The sequence below is a fragment of the Colossoma macropomum genome, unplaced genomic scaffold, assembly GCF_904425465.1.
Source record: "Colossoma macropomum unplaced genomic scaffold, Colossoma_macropomum, whole genome shotgun sequence".
NCBI lineage: Eukaryota > Metazoa > Chordata > Actinopteri > Characiformes > Serrasalmidae > Colossoma > Colossoma macropomum.
This window is the reverse complement of record NW_023494792.1, coordinates 14161510-14187378: the sequence shown is the minus strand read 5'-3', so window position 1 is coordinate 14187378 and position 25869 is coordinate 14161510. Positions and strand designations below refer to the sequence as shown.

The 25869-nt window shown below is 38.9% G+C and overlaps 1 protein-coding gene across 4 annotated transcripts in view; it reads left to right on the top strand.

Moving 5' to 3' along the window:
• The window catches only part of scaper (S-phase cyclin A-associated protein in the ER), a 115604-nt gene that overhangs the window by 7270 nt on the left and 82465 nt on the right, over positions 1–25869 (top strand). For 2 of the 4 annotated variants that reach the window (XM_036576097.1, XM_036576098.1), the window contains exons 2-9: positions 2860–2977; positions 10924–10997; positions 11226–11423; positions 19171–19271; positions 19744–19860; positions 21653–21780; positions 22923–23173; positions 24619–24957. In XM_036576097.1, the coding sequence (XP_036431990.1) occupies positions 19180–19271; positions 19744–19860; positions 21653–21780; positions 22923–23173; positions 24619–24957 (927 nt within the window). In that variant the 5' untranslated portion in view covers positions 2860–2977; positions 10924–10997; positions 11226–11423; positions 19171–19179. The remainder of the gene's footprint in view (positions 1–2859; positions 2978–10923; positions 10998–11225; positions 11424–19170; positions 19272–19743; positions 19861–21652; positions 21781–22922; positions 23174–24618; positions 24958–25869) is intronic. The other 2 variants (XM_036576099.1, XM_036576100.1) reach the window with 1 other exon arrangement.

The following is a 25869-nucleotide window of genomic DNA, read 5'->3' as shown; positions in this document are numbered from 1 at the left end:
TGATTGCTAGCAGCTCTGATTAAGGCATTTGTCTACTATAATGCTGTGCTTTGAGTTTATGCACCCACCTAAGGCAATAACAGTTACATCGGAGACAAGAATGGTCATGTGATACAGTCACGACATCAAGGAGAATACAGTAGTTGAGTCACTTTTCAGCCTGCATTGTGACTGTCATCTATACGCTAACCAGTATGAAGGCTTAGATGCTCCATATATCTTCTGAATGTATGGTATTATTGATATGACATTTATACATTATTTAAATGCTGCTTTGCTTTGATAGCATTGCTCTTAGTGGAAAGCATTAACAAAAGGGCTTTCAGAAGGCTTCTCTTTTTAATTGGCCTCTCAAAGTGGGTCTCCATGCTCATGGAGTGCAAAACAGAGTGGCTTTTGGCATTTGTTCATGTGTTCCTGACCCATGCTGAGAGATGACATTAGACATGAGAGTGAAAGAAAGATGGCAAGAAAGAGTGAGAGAATTGGCATCAATTCATTTCCCATGATCCATCCAATGTCACACAAAGTGTCAAAGCAGAAAGGTGAAAACTAGATCTCTGTCCCATTATTATGTTGCAAGAGCTGGAGAAAGAACTGCATAATCAAAGCCATTTAGTGTTTTTAAAGTGATAAAATGTCCCTGTCCAGAGCCTAAGTGTGAGACGCTCCTGGCAGGCACTGCTGTGAGGTCTACGGTGCTTTCTATTAGTGGGTGTTATTGTAAAATGGAAAACACTTGGGTGTCTCCCCTGGCCTGTGTACAGCTTACTCACCCACCCACACATGCTAGCTGAAACCAACAATGTTCTGAGCAAAATACACTTCAGTGGCCTCCAGTGTTCACTGTTATAGCCGAGCACTCTTTGTAATGTTTAGATTCTGGAAGTAAGCAAGAGCTCATGAACAGGCTTTTTGTCATGACATTAGATTTCTTTTTTTAGCTTCATGACTTAAGCCCAAAGTCAAGCCTAAACGAATAGGAGAAGGGCTAAGTGACATTTTGGACACCTCAACTTTTCAGATTGTCTAAATAATAAAACTTGAGATGTAAACCATGTCATTCCGAGTGGTCTGATGTGAAATGGTTAATAATAACAAAAAATACCAGCTCTGATTTCTTCACAATGGTGGTGATAAGAACCTGAGGCTGTCTATAACACAAATATAGCTGTTTTATTTATTGTCCAAAACTAACAGTGAACCTGCCCATGTCTACTCAAGTATTGTTCATGATGGTAAAATAAATACAAAATTTTTCTTTGGCTAATATTTTGTCGTACAATGTCCAGCATGTACCTCTCTGCCATAAATGTATTCAGGAAAATATATATTTTAGGCCAACAAATCTCAGAAATATTGCTTATTACAAAAATGTTGTAAAAAGTTGTTTTGGGCAGCATATTCATAACCTTTTATTGAAATAATGTTCTGTGATTGAGCTTTTAGAGGCATTAAATGCTTCAGACATGATTTCTGTCACTACTACTGTGAAGAATTCTGACTCTAGGGGCTTTTCACACCCAAGTTGTTTGATGCGGACCTATTAAACTTTTTCTTTAGTTTGGTCTGTTTTGACAGGTGTGAATACTCCACCTGTGCACAGGTCCGCATCAAAAAACTAAACCGAGATCTCCAAAAATTACAGGTTTCGGTCCACACCCACATGAATCCTGGTTCAGTTCACTTGATGGTGGGAACTTGGTTTTTTATGATGGTCTTTCTTCCAGCAACACATCAGTGCTGTACCATCTGCATAATGTGCATGTTTTAATGTCTGACGCTTTACAGGCACAGCACAAACTGCCACCCATAATGGCAGCTGAGCAATAAAATGCGTTTGATTTTGCCACATGGATCGCAGAACATTTTTTGCAACCATTAGCGACATGAATGGTTGGTTTAATTGTTGTTGTTGTTGTTGTTGTTGTTGTTATTATTATTATTATTATTATTATTATTATTATTATTATTGTTGTTGTTGTTGTTGTTGTTGTTGTTGTTGTTGTTATTAGAACATTGATTCTAATTTTATTGGTACTGGCTAACAAAACTGCTTTGAATGTTGTTTTCTCAATGCTTCTGTTTAAGGAAATAGTGCATAGAGTATCAGGAGAAGAAAAATAATAAATTCTTAGATGCATCGCAATTCTCTCTATGAAAATTCTGAATTGATTGTCAAAGTATCTTAATCCAATTTTTATATAGACTCTGCTTTTCCCCTCCTGTCCAATAAAATAAACCCACATGTAGCCAGAAATGTTATAAAGTAGGATTCTTTGGCACTGCAAAATGCCAAAAGGATCTCACTAATGCATGCTTATTTGAATATGCAGGTTATGAGCTATGAGGTATATACGGTGTGTAACGCTTAAAAGATTAAATTAAAATGTAGTTAGATTATTAGATGGTGAACTGACTTAATGTGTGCACACTGTTTTGGCTGCTTTCAGATTCAGATAAAATGGAGATACCCTTAATCAGACATTGAATTGAATACTGAGCTGCCTAGAGATTCCCACCCCTAATAAATAGCAAGGGTTTATAATGTGGCATAAAGTTTCCTTTGGTTTAAGCAGAACAGAACAAAACAGTTCAGTCAAAACAAAACAAAAACAGTCTTTGTCAGATTTTTTAAGACCGTACCATAATGTGTTCAGGATGTAGGGCTCAATAACTTCATTAATGCACACTTAATTATCATCTTATGCCATGTTGCAGTGACACATCTGGAGAATATTATGACATTAAATTTTATAAATGCAGCCCAGCACTGCAGTAAGAAGCATGTCAGTATATGTTGTTTCTGTCACAGAGTTTACAGCAGAATCATGCTGCTTGTTTGTTTCCTTTGTGCAGGCCTCTTTCCAGCGCTCCAACAGCCATGATAAGGTAAGGAAGATCGTAGCGGAGGAGGGACGCGCCGCTCGCAACCTCATCGCCTGGAGTGTACCTCTGGAGAATAAGGAGGAGGAAGGCATGTATATGTACACACACACACACACACACACACACACTTTCACATTTACAAAATAACAACTTAGCTGCACCCATCACTATACACGGTCCATTACCATAGCTAATGTGATGTACGAACAGTTAGTGTCCCAAATGTCACGTTTTTAGTTACCTGTTGCTACAAGACTGTCCTTGTTCTCAAGCCTCCTCAATCCTCTGGGGTCACTGTACTTGAACAGGCTGCCCCAGATCCAAAGGCTTTTCCTGTGCTAGTGTTGTTGTTAAATAGACTGCACAGGGCTCTTTTTGTCAGGTTTTTTCAAGGTTCAGGGACTTGTAGTTATAAAGCATTTGTAGTGTGCTAGTCCCAGTGCAGAAATAAATGTAGTATTTGTTAGTGGTGTCAAAATTAACACGTTAATAACATTTTTATATATTAACTGATGCCATTGACGCATTTTCCTAGTTTGATCCTTCAAACCATCCGTACCATCCTGAAGCCCAGCTGCTTGCCCTCTGTTGCTGTGACTCTGCTATTGTAGTCCTCTCGTTCAAATACAGCTTTTAAAAGGCAGGTTTCATCGGCGGCTCTCTTGGTGAAAGTAATTTCTGGCTAATGAATGGCCTGAATTTTGCTGATTGTTGAGTCCAAAAGTATCATTTGCAGGGGGATGGAATGGGGATGTTCTGTGACTTCATGATGAAAATATATGCCAACGTATTTGCTAAAAGTCAATAAAAAAATTGTTCACAAAAAAGAAATAATGGATGTTGTGTTCTCTGGGTTTGAGGAGGTAAAGCACCATCCAGATTGTTACGAGTGTAAAGTTCAAAAGCCAGTTATGATATGAAGGTGTGTCAGTGAGTAATTTGCACATGTTTGAAAGCACTGTTCAAGCTAAACACATTTTAGAGCAACATATGCTGGCTGCTAGATGTCGTCTTTTTCAGGGACACCCATGATTAATTCAGCATGGCAGTGCCACGCATTCTGCATGTTACAACAGCATGGCTGTGTAATTAGGGAGTGTGAGTTTCAGACTGTCCTTCCTGCAGTCCAGAACTGTCTCTTTTTGAAAATGTGTCTTATTAAGCTCAAAATACAACAACAAAGGCCCTGAAAGGTTGCACAGCTGAACACTTGTATAACAGAAGAATGGCAAAAATCCACTTTCAAAACTGGATCAGTTTTTGTCTTGGCAAGGCAAGTTTATTTGTAGAGCATATGCAGTGGCAATTCAAAATGTTTCACACAAACACAGAAAAATAAAACCTTTATTGTATTAAAGCTTATAACATCCTGAGCATTTGCAAAAAATAGTTACTAAAATTAAAATTTAAGTGCATGACAGAGATAAAGACAAATAAAATAGAAAATAAAAGGAATTTAAAGATATTTTGGTGCTACGATAAAGTGCAGTGCTGAACCAAGCCATGAGAAAACAAGAATGTCTTTAAACTTCACTTAAAGGTGCCACATTTGGAGCATATCTGACCTCATCTGGGAGTTTGTTTTTGCAATTGGCAGCATAATGTCTGAATGCTGCCTCACCCTGTTTGGTTCTGATTCAGGGCACTACTAACTGACCAGTCCCTGGTGACCGGAGAGGCCTGTTAGGTTCATATAATAAAAGCAGAACAGCAATTTCTTTTGGTTCAAGGCCAATCAGTGATCTACATACCATTAGAAGCACTTTAAAGTCAATTCTGTAGTTAATTGGTAACTAGTGGAGTGACTTAGGGATTGGAGTCATGTACTCTTTTAGTTCTTGTAAGCATACTAACTGCTGAACCTTGAATAAGCTGAAACTGTTTGATTGTGGTCTGAGGAAGGCCAATAAAGAGATCATTGCAGTAGTCCAGCCTGCTGGAGATAAATGTATAAATTAGTTGTTTTTTTTCTGTTTTGTTTTGGTCTTGTTGTGACATGACAGTTTTAAGCTTTGTTTTTTTCTTGAGATGGTAAAAGGCTGTTTGCATTATTACTTTTACATAGCTGTTGAAATTCAGATCTGAATCAGTAGTTATGCCAAGATTTCTGGCTTGGTCCTCAGAGCTCTGGTGTCAAGATGAGCACTGACCTCAAGTCTTTACTCCTTAGTAACAAAACAGTAACCTCTTTCTTTTCTGTCTTTAGTTGCAGAAAGCGGTCTTTCATACAGTTGTTTATTTATTCTAAGCAATGACCTAGAGGGACTGTAGTAATCTAAGTGGATCTGAGTGTCATGACTTTATTATTTTTATTGGTCCAGTCGCATATAAAGTTTGAGCAGAAGGGCCTAAGAATGGGTCGTTGTTGGGCACCACAGGTCAGTGTTGCCCATCTAGATTCATGGTTGTCGATGGTAATAAAGTCTTTCACATATGAAGGGAACCAGCTAGAAACCATTTCAGGAAGCCCCACTCCGTTTTCCACTCTGTCTAAAAGAGTGGTATGATTGACAAATATCAAATGCAGCACTAAAATCAAGAAGCACTAGAACAGATGTTTTGCCACCATCTGTGTTCATACGAATGCCATTCAAGACCGAAATAAGGGCAGTCTCTGCAGTCATGTGACCGGAATGACTCGAAGTCGTTGTAACAGTATTCATTTAAGAATTTCCTGAGCTGAGTGAAGATAACTTTCTCAATAATTTTACATATGAATGGAAGATCAGAAATAGTTCTATAATTATGAGGGAGGTAGACATGTAAATTGCTCTTTTTAAGAGAAGCTTAATCACAACAGTTTTCAGCAGCCCAGGGACGATGCCTGAAAGGTGCGACCCATTCACTAGTTGCAATAAATCCACTGCTAGTAAACTAAGGACTTCTTTTAAAAATTGAGTGGGCAAAAAACGCTTATGGATGATTTTAGATGCTGAGCAGTTTTTTTTTTGTTTTTTTTTTTTAAGTTTTTAGGTCAATAGCAGTGAAACTTGTTATTTTGAGACAGTACATGCTGATTAGCTGTATTTATCGAAGGAGTAAAGGTGATGCCTATCTTAGGATTTTATTGCTAAAGAGTGTTGTAAATACATTAAATTTCATGACAGAAAGGAGTTCCAGGTCTACCCTTGCTGGTGAATGTGTCTGCCTTTCAATAATTGTAAATAAGGTTTGGGCATTATTAATGCTCTTGTTAATAATATCAGGGACGTTTTCAGACAAGTGCTGTTAAAAGGAGAGGTGGTGTAACACAATGGTAAACATGCACCTGTCCCAACCTTTTTGGAGTGTGTTGCAGGCACTATATTTGAAAGGGGTGTATATTTACAAAAAACAAGTTCATAAGCTAAAACATAAAAATATTGTGCTTTTGTACTGTTTTGAATGTGTAGAATTTACTAATTCAAACAGAATTTGCTAATCACTGCTTTTTGTTTTTGTTAGCATTTCACATATAGTCAACTTTTATGGAAATGAATTTGTACAAGGTAGTAAATGCTTCCTGATGAAGCCTATTTTGTCCGCTCACAGAACTATAATAAAGTGCACTGCTTTTTAAATGAAAAATTCAAATGAGCGCAAGTAAGACAAGTGATTAATCTTGATTTATTACACAAACTAATGTGATTAATCATGAATAATTATTTGAATTGTTTCGCAACCCTAAAATTTATTCAATGTGGCCAAGTTGAGTGTGCACTGATCCCAAATAGTCCAGTTCAAAACTAAAGTTTGATTCTTTATTTTCAGTTTGGAGCTACTATAATGTTAATAACAAGCAATGGAAGCTTATAAACTTACAAGCTTGTTTATGTAATTTCTGATGCTTTTTGGCATGCTGATATCTATACAACTGGACTGTAGTACAGACAGAACTCAGGCATTATCATGGCTGCTGCTACTTCTGTTTTTAGCTACATTGTATGTCCAATTGTATTCCGAGCATAGATACAGATACATAGATGCCGCTTTGTCTGTTGTCCTGAATCTGAGGTAAAATGTCTGTGTGTCTGCCATGTTAGAGCTGTCAAGATCTGCTTGTAAACAAATACACATGCATTGAGATGTGTACTTATAATTAAATTGGACATAACTTCTATATTACTTAACCAGTTCTCCCTGAATTTGATTTGTTATGATTGCCAGACATTTCTGCATGTTGCTGGTTAAACATCCAATTTACATGGTGCTCTATTTGTAAAACAAATTGGCTACCAACAGTTGGCTATAAATCACCTGTCAAAATTGAAATAAGAAAGTTGATTACAGCCATAAGGAGTGTCTAAGTGCCGTAATATTTAGATTTAAATTAATATACTTATCTGATGCTTGCAGGTAATGATGTGATCCCTCTGAGCAAAGAGACAGCAGATTAAATACAACCAATGTGTTCGCAGTCTAGATTAAAAAAAGTAACATTCCTAGATGTTAATCTAATTATCATAAAACTCTCTTATTAACACACATACATACCAGATGTAAAGTGTAAGTATTAAGTCCAACGGTGGAGCTCTATCTGAGTCTGTGACCACAAAGTGACAAGCAAATTTCTTTCTTTTGACTGTTTGCTTACACGTACATTCTGGACGGCAACAAAATAAATGTAAAGAATACTCATTAGCTCAGTTGCATGGATTTCTGACATTCTGTCAGTTGCTTTCTGTTTCATAAATGGAGGTGTGCTGGTTAGCTAGTTGTCTGGACCAGCAGCAGAAAATGTATTCAGTCTGCATCTGGTGTTAAAAAATAATTGAAATGAGTTTTTAGCGCGGCTCTGCTAGAAAAAGCAACACATCAGCAAACCCAACAAACCCAACACATACAAATGTATTGCATGGAAAAATCCCCAAACGGACTAAAAGATGGCTCGAGTTACAATGTACATTTACCTAATGCTAACAATCAGTGTAAATAAATTAGTATAACTACAGGTCATATTCAGTTAAGATGACCTGTATAAGCTATAAAATAAGCCTAATACAAAATTAGTTACACCACTGAGATCTCTTTGCTTCACCTGTCACATGGCCATATCTGTACATAAACATCACACAAACATGACTGACAACTGCTACATTTTCCTCTTCCTATAATCCTGTCCAACGTCCTGAGTTCTATGCATTCTTAAAATAGTGTAATTCTGGATTGTATTTCTTTCTTTTCTTTTCTTTAACCTCTTTAATTGTACTGACTGGGGCAGTTGTATTGACCGCCACAAGATGGCAGTGCCATTGACTTGCCTGGCTGAACCCAGTGCTGCCTCTATGCATGTATGTCTATGATCCCAACGCCCCTTTTGATTAATGAATTTGGCTACTTTAAGGTGGCCCATGCACAGCTCCTATCATGTCCATGTAAAAGCACTTCCAATAGAATGGAGTGCGCTGGAGCAGCAGAATGTGAGCCTAAAGTTACCATACCCCTGCCAAATGACAGCTAGAGGGGTATAAAGCCCCCCTTGCATCAGTTGGATTGTGGAGCAGTGAAACTGCATTCTTTGAAGTGTTAGAACTCTATGCAGTACATTTAGGGATGATTTGGAGAGGCGTTTATGATTCAAACTAATTATCCAACATCAGTCCCTGACCTCACTAATGCTCTTGTGGCTGAATACAACGAGATCCTCACAAAAATGTTTCAACATCTAGTGCAAAGCTTCTCAGAAATGTAAAGGCTTTTATTAGAGCTTTTATATATTCTTGACTTCCAAAGAAGTAGTATTATATTAGGAGTAAGTGTCTACAAACCTTTAGGCATACAGTGTATATGATGTACTTTTGTGCATTTTCATAAAAATCAGGTGTGGTGTACGCTTCCATTACTTGTTAGCCACATTAGCTTTGTAGCACCCGTGCAAATATAAAGAACCAAGCTAAGGACAACAAACATTTCTTGGCTGATCAATTACATGTGGAGTCATTGGAGTACATTAATAATGCTGTTCATTAAAACACATACTTTACTTATTTGCAAAATTATGATTTTTGTTTGGTGACATTTCTTAATATTACACTCTTATTTTCAGACTTTGGGACAGAGTTACTTAAAAACAATGAGATGCTCACCATGTAGCCATGAGGGACAGGGACACACTCACTTCCTGCTTTAAAATGCAGGGGTGTGGCTAAAATAACGCTCCACCTATAGACCGTAAGTCTTTGTGTTTTGGTAGTGACATGAAAATGTGAGATGGCATTTTTTAAAACACTTTTAACTTCACTTTAAAAGAAATCAAAAAGATCTTAAAAAAAATACATTGTGTAAAATACAAAGAAAATGTAATTATTATTTTCACAAGTTGAAATTTAGGGGTTAGGGTTTGGGACAGACACCTTCCAGTAGATAGTACCGTATAAATGATGATTTTGTGTATGTTTAGCATATCACTGTTTCTATTAATGCCTTTGGTTTAAGTTGGTCATAATATAATCCTTGTAGAAACTTTGTAAAATCATTGTAAAAAAGGTCTTAATGCTTGTTTTTATTTTATTTTTTCCTGTGGGACCACAGTTTGAACTAATTTGGTGGAGTGGTCCATTTACAGTGCAAAAGTTAAGTCATCAGATTTGTCTGGGTTACAAATGTTGCTTACACAGACTGTACCAGCGTGTTTTTATTGCTGACCAATCATTTCCTAAAGTATGTTTTCGAAGAAATGTGAGCAGATCCTTAAAAAATAAAAACTGAAAAATTCTCCTTGCATAAGTATTAAACCCCTTCAGACTAGTACTTGGTAGAACCACCCTTTGCTGCAGTAACAGCTTCAGGTCTGTTGGGGTAAGTTTCTACCAGCTTTGCACACTGTTTGAGAGTGATGTTCGACCGTTCTTCCTGGCAAATTTGCTCCAGGTTGTTCAGGTTGTTGGATGATGCTTGTGGGATGCAGTTTTCAGATAGCACCACATTTTGGGGGACAGTTCTGTGTTGTGCATGTCTACAACTTTATTCTTAGAACACTCTGGTTTTCATTTTCATAGCTTTTCTTTAGATTCACAGTCTGACCAGTAACACACACATTTACTTACATATTACTTACATAATCATCAAAATAATCTGTAGATTACTCTGTTACAAGTATAATCAACAGTGAGAAATTATTATTCCAAATATTAATGACAAAACAACAGTTTTTTTCTTTTTACCAGCATTTCTCTGTGATGATCATGTGCTGCTGCATCAGCAAAGATTCAGGCCAAGTTAACCTACTATAAAACAATAACCTTTGGATGTTTCAATCCTGTGCATATTGCCACGTCAGTAAAAATGCTGTTATATTCTGTGGAAAAGAAATTTTCAGGTGCTCAATGAAACGTTTACTTGTATTCTCTATATTATATATTCAAGCGTATATGTATTGTCCTACCTCCAGTGAAAGACTCTGAACATTAAAACATCTAAAATGACAGAAAAAGGTTGATTTTATGCAGCGATGTTGACTGTTGGCTGTAAATCCTCAAGCTGTTGAGAATGCTAATGACGCACTTCATTAACTTAAGACAGCAAGGTAGATGATTAGGGTAAAAGAAATAATGGGTAACATCATTTGTTTTCAATTTTTTTCTGCTGTTTTTTTTGTTTTTTTTTGAAGTAAAGGAAGTGTGTAAATTGAGGAGCCACTCCCATCATTGTAGTTTGTACCGAGAGTTCTTATCCTGAGTGAATTGGTCATAAACATTACAGCCATCTTGTTGTAAATATGCATTACCCCTCCTTGCCATGGAAAACTAAGCCGTAAACACTGATTCTGTAAACACAGTGTATGCTGCATTCACATTATTTATGTATAAAATATTTGCATACCCTCTAAAAGTCACTCAGCACTACACACTAGGTTCTAGTGAAATTTAGTAGGTGTTGAGTTCCTTGAAGCGTGGCTTTATTGATTTATCAATAGGTAAAATAGCAAGAGAGAACCGAACATTAAAAAAGAAGAATGCATACAATATTTTAGAACCTATGATATTTTGAGTCATAGCTCAGGAAGCAATGGTTGTTTTGTTTTCCCTATATTATGTAATTTTCTTGTTCTTGCAGGAAAATCAAAGGTTCACAGCAACAACAATGCAAGAGCTCAGCGAATCAACTCTGGACAACACAGGAACAAAAAGGTTGGAATTCTTTTAGGTTTTCGTTTCTCGTACATATACATATATCAGCCACTAGATGGCACCAAAGACCATATTTCTGAGGTCAGGCGTGCCAGCAGATTCCTGGCTTGTATGTTCAGAAATGTGTAGTTTAGTAAGAAAGGCGTCTGTTCATTGTAGGGTGTTTTTTGTAAAATGAGCCTTGTTGAAGTAATAAGTGAAAAGGAGCTGTGGCGCGTGTTGTTGCAGCCTGCAGGACTGGACTGTAAGGCTGTGGCAGGGTCTTTGCTGGAGAAAGGAGCAGAGAAAAGCCCCACTAAAACCAGGCAGCCGAGGAAGGTAGATCTGAGGGCGCGCTACTGGGCCTTCCTGTTTGATAACCTGCGCCGGGCCGTGGATGAGATCTACGTGACGTGTGAATCAGACCAGAGCGTCGTGGAGTGTAAGGTAGGAACTCAGTCCTGCCGCAAGAGCCTTACATTCACTGTAATCTTTTCACTTGCATCTTTATTTAGAACTTGAAACAAGCCCTACATAATAAGCAGAGGAGATTTCTGAATTACTGTATTCTACATTTTTTTTTTTTTGTGTTCATGTTTTTTGCTCCCTCTGATCCATTTAGGATTTTTATTTAAGTTTATGTACCGTGAACAGTAATGATTTGTTTTTACATGAACATTTTCCAACCTCTTTTTGTCCCTTAGAATTAAACAGGCTGTTGTTCACGCTTTAATTTAAAAAAAGCGAGGAAATTTTTGGGCCATTTAATTGATAAAAACAACACAACATAACAAGCTGTAACAAGTATTACTTGAGTTTGGCTTGGCCTTGCCAATGGAAGTCCACCCAGAGGGGGAGTGTTGCCTAATTTCTCTGGCATTTCCATCTTTTTTTCCTGGCAAACACTAGGCCTTCACTCAGAGGAAAGTCTGGCTGACCTCTCAATAAAGATTCCTGATAACCCTGTCTACTCTTCAGGAATGTGGATTGGGCTTTGGGAGTCAATCAGATTTACTACTACCCCACGGTCACAGAGGAAGTGATGTCAGACACTAGAGTAGCTCACAGTGTAGAGGTATTGATGTGAATTGCTGTTTTCTGTTGATCTTAGATGAGATTGACTGAAATTCAGTGCGAAGGTGGGATTCCTGTATGAAAATTCAAGTTACAAAAATAAATAAATGGAAGTGAATTTTGAAAAGCACAGCAGAGTTATTTCACTTTTTGGCCACTAGAGGGAAATAAAGAGACGAGTTGAGTTTTTCCAGAGTTTCCCTCCTCCTCTCAACATTCCTTTTGTTTTCTGGTTTGTGTCAGAGAGGGCTTTGAAGGTGCGCTGGTGAGAGAATTATCACTGGTCGCTCTCTAGGGTCTTCCTGGAGGGAGTGCAGATTGATGATGGTGTGTAAACAAAGTCCCCCGCCCCACTCCACCCTCATCGTGTTTGTGTGTGTGTGTGTGTGTGTGTGAGAGTGAGAGAGAGAGCAAGCCCTGGGGGCTCAGAGTGAAGGGTCTAAGATGACGTCTGATAACACTGTTTTAAACTCAACAGGGAGCTGTGGCTTTGCACTTTGTTTGGCCTTAAAAAGACTAGGGGCAAAAGGAGGAACGTGTACTGCTGTTAGGTATGGTGACCCACTTCACCTGACCATATAAACATTTCTTTAGTGCTTTGGATGTTTTGCGAAGCCCACAGCACCGCATGTCAGCTGCACAGAGGGGTGTGTAATACAGTGTGGTGTGCGTTGGCATGGCTGTCTCTCCACAGGGCTTGCTGTATGTTGACTCTGGCTGGTACAGTGTGCTGCAGTGCTCAGTCTGGGCTCCTGCTGTGTGCCCTGCAGTACTGGCTCTGATATATCGATTGGCGTGTAATCTGGAATTATGCTGAGCATGAGCACTAGCGGCAACTGCTGCTGAACAGGACCCCCTTGCGGTCTGCTTGTTGACAGCACTGCTGTGTAAGTCGTTTGGCCACAGCGGGTGTACACACAATCGCTGGGTGCACTCGCACCACTATACACCAATCCTCAGGTATTCGGTCTGTGGATCTATGAGAAGTGTCTGTGGGTCTATTTAGGATTGCTGCTTTACAGTTGCCACTAACAGCACTATATTTGTGTAGTGTATACAAAAGACATGCTTTATATATTACTCTGTTTTGCAGTAACAACAAGAATACTGCCAAAGATCCATTGGAATTGGCCGATTTGTATTTTACGATCAGCCAGTATTCTTTACATTTGGCTGAGAGCTGCTAATGATGCTAAAGATGTGAATCACTACATGCAATGAAGGGAAACATTGTCAGTCTGACAGTTTTCCTCTCACCAACGTGTAAAACACTGTTTTAACACCATGAACCAGATACAACACTTTAGAGTACATCATCTAACAGAGTACAGTGGGTATCAGAAGCTAGCAGAACTAGCAAAGACTGATAACACAATACCAATAAGCTACCAAACAGTGGAGACAAGTGTATTCCTCATTTACACTAAAATACTGAAATGTGAAGTGTGTAAGTACTAGAGGCAGCAATTCAGTGGAGCACACGAGAGAGACTCAATAATGGCAAAATTCAGGATGACGATTATTTTGGTCAGTACTGAGATCCTAATTATTTAGCACGATTACTCTTTGACTTTCTTTGAATATCATGCACTTATTTTTAGAAGCACTCGTCGTTTTAACAGTGAATTTCTTTTAACTTCAAATATAATTCAACTGACAAACATAAGAAAATAAATGTAAAAAATAAAATATAATATATATTTTTAATGTGTATGTGTGTGTACATATATGTATACACACATATAAACATAAGAGCAAAAGAAATAAGTGACTATGTTGTTGTGCACTTCAACAATCTACTGAAAACTGCTAATAATATATAAAAAATAATACATTTTAAAATAAATTAGACCAAAATAAATCAGAAGAGTTTGGGCTCTTAGAGAGGGGCAAAAGCACACTGCTGTTAAGGAAAGGGGTGTGCTGGATTTATGTCAGGAGACAAAATGAGAACATGATTGCGAAAGGAAACCAAAATTGGAATTGAAAATAACATCTGATCAATTGCCTAGCTCTGGTGCTCAGACACTGAATTACTGGCAGAGCAGTAAAGGCCTTTGATACTGTTACTTAAGTCAGTTGAGTTTACCTCTCTGTGCCTTGCACATGTATGGTCAGTGAAAGATTGTTTAGCGTGGCTTCAAATATCTTGAACAAGAAGAGGAACAGACTGCCAAGCCAGAAAGCGGAAATGTTGCTCTTTGTGAAAATAAATTTGCCATTAATTCTCAACAGTAAGTCCTGAGTCGGCTGCCTATGCTATTTATTCTGAATTAAAATATTTTATCTTGCTACTGGAAGATAATTTTGAGAGTATGAGTGTGTAGATTGCCTGTTTCCTACTTATAAGTTTACGGGAAATGGCAACTTCCATTAATGATTCTCTTGATAGAAGTTAATTCCTGCTGCTGTCATGCCATGAATTGTTTTCACAGAAGCATGTTGAGTCAGAAGTGTCATTTACAAGCAAAATGCATCACTGATGCACAGTACCAGTAACTCGGTAGACTATGCTGGCCCGTGCTCATGGGAGAGAAAAAAAAACAGTGCAGTGGACAGTTCCCTTTGAAATAAGACGTAGTATAGCAGTATGAGTGCGAGAGGGCTACAATTGCAGAGAAGCCGGAACAAGCAGCTGCTGTTGCTCTTACTTGATGTCAGTGATGTGGTTTGTGATTCTCATGTTCAGTTCACATTAACCTAATGTTACTGAATTATTGAAAAAAATACTGAAGGCTGTTTTGTCCATTCATAGAGCCGTTACAAAATGCACTGCTTTTTAAATGGAAAACAATTCTGTCAAATTTGAGCAAGTAAGACAAATTAACTACACAAAAGAACTTAGAAATTTTAATTGTTTAACAGTCCTAGGGGGAAAAAACATAATTTCTGTAATTGCAAGTCAACCTTTTTAATGCATCTTTTTCTCAACTATCACTATGGTTTATTTACATTTGCTGTAGCAATATAGAAATGCAAGACAACAAACACACATCTGGTAGAAAGTGTGCAGCTATCATCAGCACAGTTATCACCATCATCATAATTATTTAAAAGTGCTTCTGAGCTTTAAAATATGGGGATACCATCTGTATTCCTTTTGCAGAATGAAGGCATCGGGGAGCTGGACAGCATGTGTTGCAGTACAGTGTTAGTACAGTTAGTTAATCCACTTGGCTCACCATTGTGTCTCTGTAGAGAGCGCTGATCCTCAGCCAGCACTGTATTCTCCCACACTCCGGGGCCTGATTGGCCCAGCTGGCTGATTTATGCTCATATTCTAATAACACCCACATCTTTAACCTACAGCCCAGAGGCCTAATTAGTTCTTATCAGACCTTTCGTCCATTCCAAGCTCTGATTTATATCCCCAGAGCCTGTGGTGAGGACAGTGCTTCTTCATCCCTCTCTCTCTCTCTGTCTCTCTCTCTCTCTCTCTCTCTCTGTCTGTCTGTCTCTCTCTCTCTCTCTCTCTCTCTCTCTCTCTCTCTCTCTCTCTCTCTCTCTCTCTCTGTGTGTGTCTGTGTGTGTCTGTGTGTGTGTGTGTGTGTGTGTGTGTGTGTGTGTGTGTGTTTATGCATATTGAGGTGGGAGACAGAAACAAAAATGCAGAAACTTCTACACGAATATAGACTTAGTATCTTGGTTTTAATGCTGTACGTGGCAAGGTGGTTGACACAAACCTGCCTGAAAAGTAAGGGTGTAACAATACATATATAGTTGTATGCAGAAGTTTTAAGACACAGTCAAATAGTGTGTTTTTTTGAATTTTAAAGTGAAAATGAATTAACACATCCTCTACAAGAAAACAAACTTAAATGTGACATTTTTCTGCATATTACAGGAAAAAGTAAAATACATGAAATATTAAATAAAATATAAAATATTTAAAGTATAAAATGTGCTGTACAGTATTAAAATTAAAATTGCTTGTCCCATCTTGTGAAGCCTTTTGTACCATTTCTATCAGTCATATTTGTGACGTTGTTAACTGGTTTCTGTAAGTGTGTTCGCTGCTAGCCTGTATGCTGTTAACCAGCTCCAATCAGCAGGCTCCTGCTGGACACATCTTTCACTGGCCTGACTCCTCTATTAACTAAATGCACTGTGGAGCTTTCCTCTCAATTACCCCTCCCTCCAGCCCACCCATCAATCTTTCACACATCTGTTTCACAGCATCTCTGCCCTCATCCTGCCTGCTTGCCTCACTGTGTATTCAGATCAGCAGGCTCATCATGGCCTGAGCGCCTGTTGCCACTCACCTGTGCAGCTTCTCTGTTAACACTTCACGAGACTCCTTCTCAGATGGGGATTAAAGTTAGGCTTAGTCCTGGGTTAAAAATCCATTTCACTGAATAGTCTATGTTTAACTCTATGTTTAACATTCTTCTTATAGGGCAGGACTAGACTAGTCCTAGAAGCCTGTTTATAATTGTTGGTTAGCTTCTCTGTATGGCCAGGAGGATTCGTGTTAGGCGTTGCAGTAGAGCTGCACAATATATCCTCTGTTAGTAGTAATGATATTGACCTGTGCAGTATTTTTATTGCAGAATGCTTCAGGATAAAAATACTTTTTTTAATGCAAATGTTGCGTTCTGTTTAACTGTCACCTCACTTGCAGATAAATGCACTGCTATTATAAGAGAGGGTACCTAGTAGCTTTTTCGCAATGGTGAAACATTCAAATATGCTGTTAATGCTGTTGAAACTATATAATAATGTTAAGTACAGATTTAATCAACCAACGCACTCAGAGCAAACTTGCACTGTGACTATTTTATATTCTTTCTGCATGATGACATTAGACTGGTGTCAGATTGGAGTGAGGGGTGGCTTCAAAACCTGGAGTGGCAGGATTCTGTCTGTCTGTCTGTCTGTCTGTCTGTCTGTCTGTCTGTGCCGCATCAAACATAATTTGATGTTAGCTGTGAATATCGAATAGTTTTTGTTAAAGCAGGTGAATGCTTTATAAACCACAGCTGATAACTTGTGCAGGCAACATGGAGGCAAATGCTGAAAGAAAGTGTTGTGACTCTTTTGTCTTTGGTTTGAAATGATGGAGATTTCTCTAGCAAAATTTTTTTTGCTCTGTTTTGGTTTAAATATTAGACATAAGATACTAGACTTCATTAATTAGATGTTTTCTGTCCTGTTTTTAGAAGGAAAATATACAGAATGTCCTATTTTTTGTTTGAACTATTTTAGTGGATTATTCTTTTTGTTTACAGCATAGGCTAGGTGGAAGGTTGCATAGAGGAAGGCTCTTGCGCTCAGCCTGGGTTGAAGGTCTCTGGTAATCAGTGCTGGAGCAGGACTCCATGCCCAATTCTTGCTGTGGGGGGCTTTGTGTGGGCTCAGGGATTCCCCAGAGTCACCCTCCCTCTCGCGGATTGAATGTCGCACAGACAATGAGATGCCGTCATCCGCCTCGCTCCTGTTGCCAGTAACTAGAAATGATTAGAGCCCCAATCAGATTTGCCAACCCCGTTTTTGCTAAACTAATTGGTAATTTCAGCCGCACCTCTTGTGGGAGACCAGTGAGGCAGGGAAGAGTGGTGGTGGACTTTTTCTTTTTTCCCCTCCCTTTCTTTTGTCCCCTCTTGTCCTTTGTGAATGGAGGGGTTCCCTGACTGTAGTTGAGATGTGAGCTGTTCTCCAGTGCCTTTGACCGTGCCCCAATGCCCAGGCCTTGTTGTATGCAGGAGCTGGAGGAGGTGGAGCAGAGGTTTAGGGTTACGGGAGCCCCTGTCTAGGCCTGGGGAGCAAGAGCTCCACTGAGGCTCCAGTGAGATCTGAGTGCCCTATCCCTCCAGACTGGCTGAAGTAAAAGGACTTTCAGACCAGAAGGATAGATTTGTTCTTATGTCCCACAACAGCCTAAGCTCAACTTTACCTGGGGCAGGGAGGTGAGGGGTGGTGAGGCATGAAAGCCATTGTTCTTTGATATTATGTATTTTTTGGTAGTTTCAGAATGAGTCTTGGTCTCTCAGTCAGGAGCACCCAGTTCCAGTCCTGGAGACCCACTGTCGAGCACAGTTTGATCATGTGATTTAACTTTTTCGAACACACCTGATTCAGCTCATCAGTTGGTATTACTGTAACTTCCTATCTTTTAATCCTAAATTAAGATCTAAGATTCGCCACAAATTCATATTAGCAAATTGTAATTCTAGGAATTATATCTTGTCTTACAGCAACTTATCTCAACTTAGGAAATCCAACAGTACCTAAACACAGCTGAAAGTCGGTTAGCTAGACCACTACTGCTGTGAAAACGGAAAGCTGAAGTGCAATGAACTGGAAGTTTGAAGAATTTTAAGAAAGTTGTTTTTTTGTTCTTTTATTCTGTTCTCCCCTTGTTTTAGGATAACAAAGTGTCATAACCTCTGCTTTAACCTTCTGTTTCTACCATTATCCATTCTATTGAAAATTTAGGCATCTGTGAAGGGAACAAAAGTTCACATAAATTCAAATTGCAAAATGTCAGTTTCACTTGTGAGGGTGATGTTTTTTTTGGAAATCTGCGATTTAAAAAATCATGTCTATGAAATTCTGGCAAATAAAATACTGCAGTCATTGCAGTGAATAATGATGAGACAAAGTTGAACATGTCGCTGTTCATTAGGAAAAACGTGGTTTGTACGTTGGCTAAAGTTAGGATAGTATGGAGGACGTCAAATCTGGATGTTTCTGTAGTACTCTTGTCTTGTCCACAGTTAGAATAACATTATGAATTTAGGAAATGTTATTCTGTGATGGCTACTGTCATCATTTAGCCCTAACTGAAGTTGTCCTGGTGACTAAACAGACAAGATAAAACTTCAGAGTAGGGATGTTTCTGTAATATGACAAGATTTAGAAAGTGTTTTAGAGGTAAACCACCACACTGTGCTGGTTTACCCCTCCAGGACTGGAGCTGGGTTCTAAACAATTTCTAAAGCGCTGACTAATGTGTAGATGACCATGAGTCTCAACCATGATTGTTTCTCCACTATCAGTGCACTATTTCTCCTGTAACTTGAAGCCAAGTTATTCCTTGACCTTTGCATAAATGAAACTGAATCATCTGCCATTATGTCTTTCACTGAAGCACTCATGTCTGACACATGCTTTATTCCAGGAGGTGCTGATGATGTTGGACAACTATGTACGGGACTTTAAAGCTCTCATCGACTGGATCCAGCTACAGGAGAAGCTGGAGAAAACTGATGCCCAAAACAGGTGATACATACGCATACATGCACACACACACACATTGGTGACTCTTTCACACTCATGCTCTAGTTGTAGTGTCTTAGACCGGATCAATAGGAAGAGCTGTAATTCAAGGCGATCCAGCAGTTTATTGGTTTCTCTTTAACCAAATGGCTGAATTACCACAACACACGTACATTGATTAAGGTATAAACCTGAGCTTTTAAGTCACCTCCCAGTTTCAGCGGTTTAGCACAGGCTATTTATTGATTAGTCAACCTTTCCATGCACTCTTGTTTTGTTTTTTTTGTTTTTTTTTGCATCCCAGTGTAAGGTGTAATTTACACTTTACTGGGATGTGAAAAATCGCCACTACATAGATTTTAAGTAGCTATAAAGCAAATGGAAGACATTTTGGCAAAGACAGGTTTTATGACTATTTTTTTTTGTTATGTTTATGAATGTTGTCTGATTACTTATGTGCATTTTGTCCTTGCAGGCCCACCTCTTTGGCTTGGGAGGTTCGCAAGATGTCACCAGGACGCCATGTCATGCCCAGTCCTTCAACAGACCGAATCGTTCCATCTCCCAGTGTTCGCCGCTCCCTTAACTTTGGGTATGCATATCCAGCACTGCTCACTGTAGTTAGCTGACCACTTGTATTGAGTAGAGCTCAAATCAATGTTTTTTTTCCTCTCCACAATCAAGGCCACTTATAGAGTTTAGCCACAAGCCATTATCCCATCTTACTTCCCACTAATTGAAACTGTGTTCTCAGTTAGCAAACAATGCCTAATGCTTGATGTGGGGAAACTCCACTTCCTACATTAACGCTTGATATTTGTCTCCCTCCATTAGTATGTTTTATTTTTTTCATTTTTTTTTTACTGGTAGTGTAAAAGGAAGACGGTTACTAATTCAATTAAAAGGGCTCTGAATGGCCAAATTAAGAAATCAATGGAAGATATGATACATAGAGAGGCCTGGTCTGAGGCTGGAGAGAAGATGTCCATTGTCTGGAAGGGCTGCGAGATCGATCTGTGAAGCCCAAGCGTTTGTTTAATGCAATTTTTGCCGGGTTTTTCCATGGCTGCTTCCAGAGACAGTGGCAGCGCAGATATGAGTGTGGTTGAAGACTGCTGAGTTCAATACCTACATTACACTGTAATCGGATGCTGCAGGAAATGGATATTGATCAGGCTGAGGGGCTGTCAGGCTGACCTGGGAGCTGCTGTCTGGATCCTCCATCCGCTCTGATGCAGGATGCTCAAAGTGGCTAATGTGCTAGTGTTAGTGTTGGCTGGTCTAGGGACAGAGTACCAGACCAGTTCTTTCTCTCAGCCCTATAATTGTTCTGATGAACTTATTGTAATATACTGAAACCAACAGTGGTGTCCTAAATTCATCAGTTCTTTTGTTCCAGAAGGTTGTTGCCAAACTGTGTTTTGTATACACAGTACTATGCAAAAGAACACCCTTCATTGACTTAATTTCCAGTCAAAACAGCCATTAAGTACAAATAATTCATTTTACAGCATCAGGGGAAAAAAAACAAAAAATATATATTTTACAGAGAAATCTGTAGAGATATTTTCTACTTATGATCCAACTAATCCTAAACACATTCAGTGATGTTGAGGTCTTAACTCTGAGGTGGTTGGTCCATTGTTCTGAGAACACCAGCAGCTTCCTTATTTGATTTTCGAATTTCCTTCTTTCTTGTTTAGATGTCAACAAGATGTTACTGAAAAAAGAAAATACTCATTCTTTTCAGACTCAGTGTTGATTTGTCTTCGCACAGTGGAACGATGGACAAACACCTGTGGATTTTTTCAGATCTGTAGTAAGAGTGGAGCTTGATTTTAATCTCAAAGATGAAAGACTTAAATACTGTTTATTTATGGTGACAGTTTTGGTGGACTACCAGAATTTGGGGCCTTTTTCTCTGAATCTTTTAAGAATTTTCCTGGAAAGTTTTTTGTTGTTGGGTTTGAAAGAGTCGTTTTTTACACACATTTTTCTTTGACTGTGGCCTTCCTTATGCAAGTGGATTGTCTTACATCTAATCTCCTCTGAAATATCTGCTAACAAATGAATAACTTGACATAATGGCCATTTTTGACTAGAATCTCTGACTTTTGCAGAACACTGTAAGTATGTATAATATTGCTGTCGAAACAACGAAGTTACTTCTCCAAAAATGTGACTTTTCTGGAAAAGGAATTGTTTTAACTTACATTGAAAGTTAATGTAATAAGAATTTACTCAGTCATTTTGGACCATTTCTGTTAATCCATTCGCCATGACATTTTGATGGAGTGTAAATGGCAGCTGGTATTTTCAAATTATGTCTGTCTGATTGCCTATCTGCCTGTCTGTGTGTGTGCGCGCTCACGTGTGTTCTTCAGGGGTCCTCCTCCAACACTTGCAGTAGCGCGTCTCTCCCACTCTGGCCCCAGCTGGGCTGACCGGGTGAAGTTCTCTCAGGCTCTGCCTGTGCCAAGCCAGAATGTTCCAGGCCCCACAGAGAAACCTGGTGAGCTGCAAGTCACATAACATTATGCATAACAGTGTAGGGCTTCAACTAACAATTGTGTCATAGATGATTAATCTACTGGTGATTGATTCATCACCTAAATGAAGTCACTTTGCTCTCACTTTGTCCCTGTCACAGTGCTGACCTTGTATGAACTTCTGCAACAAGCAATTTCTTCCTTTATGGTAACTGTAGAAGCCATGTTACCCCCAACACAGTGCAGTCTGACTGACTATGTGTATCATATGAACATTATGGTAAATCATGGAGCTCTCTTGTTTTTAATTAAACAGTTCAATGACTTTTTTGTTAATCAGTTACCTTAATGATTCATCAACTCTGCTGAATAGTTGTTGCAACCCTGCAAGAATGTTTTCTCTCTACAGGGGAAAAGCTGCTAAGCATGATCTGAAAGCAAACTGTGCTATTGCATTGTGTGTTTCATAGTTTGTTACTTATTTTAGAAGTTTAATTTAATTTGCTAGAACTTCGTTTTGTGGTAAAGACTTTGTCAGTGATTGATAATAATAACATTAATAAATAATAATAAACTTTATAAATAAAAAATAATTTACAAACCACTTTCATGCTGGTGGGAGCTCACAGTACTTTACACAAGGTGATAGGAGAAATTGTAGTTCTGTCTGGTAACAGTATTTGTTAAGAGTGAGTTAAGAGTAGTAATTCAAATCATCTAACACAATAACAATTAGCCATGTAATTAAAGGATTAATTAAAGATTAATTTATTACATTAAAATAAATTAAAAAGAAAAATACAAAAAGAGAAGTAGAATTAAAAGCTAAATTAAAGAAATACCTTTTCAAATGATTCTTAAAATTATCTACTGCTTTTGATTGCCTAATAGAAGGTGAAATGTTTTTCTAGTAATGACAAAAAGACCTCCCTATGTCTTTCTGTATTTCACGATAGGCCAGTATCTGTGGATCTAAGATCGTAAGCTGGAACGTTAACAGACAAACATTCTGTGAATTATGCATGTGCTCGGCCAACTAGAGCTTTGAAAACAAGTGAAAAAAAAAAATTTCAGATTTTTCCTAAACGATACAGACAGCTACAGCTGGCAAAAAAGGTTTTTTTTTTTGTTTGTTTTAATACTTGTCTCTTGTGTCTTCTCATAGGAAAAAAAGATGCCGAGGGCTGGGAGACGGTACAACGTGGACGCTCAATGAGACCTCGTTCTATCGCCATGGTAGCCAAGGTCAGCCCTGTCCTGGCCCACGTCAGTCCCAAAGATGTCAACAATAAGGAGAACCAGGAGCTCCAAGCCTCTCCCCAGGAGAAGGCTCAGGGGCCAGGGGAGCAGGGGGGATACGACGAGCTCGCCTCCCCAGAGCAAAAACCAGAGTGTGAGAAGGCTTCCGTCATTGAGGTACTGACGTCAACTAGCAGCCCCCCGTACATCAATAATTCAGGAGTGCAGGGGAGACTTGAGGGCTCTGTAATGTTATAGTGTTTTATCTGCCCTCGCTGTTTGTGTTTTGGGGTATATTCATAGACCCACAGTCCAGACAGGGCCATATCAGTTGGGCATGCATTGATTTTGTGCATATGTAGTGAGACTACTGAGTCAGAAATATCATATGAGGTCTTATGAAATATGTATAGATCCTATGGTCTACAGTGCACTTAAGGGTAGACATCTTCTTTGGGGTGTGTTAGTTGTATTGATAGATTTGTTGCAAGAATGCAATTACTGTTTTGCATGTTTTGTGGTTTTGCGCTGCTGCTGTTGTTGATGTGTTTGGCATGTTATTGCATTATCTTCCAGCATGTTGTGTTTCCTCAGCTGGATGTTTGATGTGGTGAGTGTGTGTTAGGTCCTTGCTGAAAAGATTAGGGCTGGTTCGAATAATTTGAATACTTGCATATTTGTTGGTTATGTTGTTATTTGCTTCATACTTTAGTATTCAGAAGCTTTGACGTTTTGTACTCTGCCAGACTTCTAGAACATGTTTGTCTGTTCCTGATGATTTTCAGAGTTAGAGGCTTATTTATCACTGTTTTGAATAAAACATTTTATTTATTTAAAATCAGTGAAAGAGATTAAAATGGCAAACAACATTTATGAAAGAGAATTAAACAAACACGTTAATTTGTTTGACTGTAATTTTAACTGTTGAATGACATTCAGGAGAAGAAACTAAGTGTCTCTCTGTCTCTCAGTGGGTACACAAGCAACTGAGATAGCAGGCTAGCTAAACAGTTAATCTGATTCCTATCAGATATGAATAGCCATAAATATATACAAATTTTTCATAAAATATTAAAATAACTTGCCAAGTCTATAATCCTGACCGAGATTTATTTTTTGCCTATCAAAGTTATTTCACTGGCAATGGAATTTGATCTTGGGCCATTAAGCTATGAGTGGAACATGAACTTGGCTATCCATTCAGTAAATCAGCCAAACTGACTATGAAAACACATTGCAGAACAAAGATGTTACATGATTTAGGTCTTGAACTAACATCTGTTTCATTGCTGCTGTCTAGGTAAGCAAAAATCAAGTCAGACACCATTTACGTTACAGCACATCTGAACAGTCGCTCGTCATTGATAGGATGTTATTTGTGAAATAGGGATGTGAAAGTTTATTACTAATTAAAAAAAAACTAGCTTACCTAGTTGTGACCTACTATGAAATGTTAATATTATTGTTTTAAGGAGAGTATTGAGAACAAGTATTCGAATATGTGTTCAGAAACCCACAGTTTATTTCTAATTATTTGAAATGCAGTTCGAGCTAGCCCTAAAGAAGATGCATGTTTGTGATTGTGTGTAAGTGTGTATGTGTGTGTGTGTGTGTTAATGCAGCCTCCATCAGACAGTGATCAAGAGCCTGGGCAGTCTGTCAGTTCTACCTCCGACTGTGTGCCACCCCTTGTGTCCGAATCCCCTCCAGCCCCATCTTCGCCCCAACCTCAACCTCAACCTCTAGCTCCAGCTCCAGATCCTCTGTCATGTTCCCAGTTGGAGGAGGCTGGTGCTGGACTGGCTGGTGGAGAGGAGCAGGAACAGGCGGGTGTGGGGGCAACGTGGCAGGTCACGGCACCATCTGCTGCCGAAGGAGCAGCAGCAGCAACAGCGGCAGCCTATATTCCCCTGGCAGCGGTGAAACTGGAGAGCATGCTGGACCCCACAGAGTTTTCCACCGTGAGTGCTGAGAGACACAGGCCGGGGTCACAGCTCCCGCCTAAACAACGTCAATCCCAAAAACCTCTAGCCGCAGCAGTACCCCCCCCATACCAAACTGTCCATACGCAGAGTAGTATATATCTGTACATGAGTGGCAGTGGAGGGCTCTTATGTGTCTTTTGGAGTGCAGCGGTGCCATGCACTTAAAGACAGCTGTTAGTGCTTGGGTTGTTGGATTTTAGTGTAGTGGTGCTGATTTCACATTCTCCTGAACAAACTGAAGTTTCAGACTCCTCTTTGGAGCTGACTTCATCTTAGAGGTGAGCAGTATGCTGACATTTATCGTTACTGTGATCAGTTACATCACTTTTCTGAGCATGTAGTGGATAATGTCAGTACGCTACAAGGAGAGCATGATGAGCCTTGTTTAACTATAGTGCAGTCTGTGAAAACTTGAATCAGAATTGCTGTACTGATATTTTATAAATGTCATTATTGGGATTTTTTTTTCTGTTCAAATTTATCAGACCCCAGAAAAAAACTGAATATCATGATGCATATTGAGTATCGGGAAAATGTAAAGTACTGTGAAATTGCTGAATCACCCGCCCCCTGGGCCTTTTGAACTGCTATCGAATACTTAAATATTCTACGTTTAACAGATACTGCTGAATAAGTTTCATCTATCATAAGCACTGTTTTAGTTGGATTTATTATACCAGGGAATGTTTTCTAGTGTCATTTGTAATGGATTTGAGTGGCCAGTTTGTACCATATACAGTGTCTGTAATTTCTCCAAATTGCCATAGATAGCCTGAATGGAGAAGTTATAACCTGAATGTACACATCAGTGTTACATGATAGACTAATTAACACAAACAACCCAGTACATGTCTGTGTCAGCCTTTTTTTAATATTACTCTGAGGTCA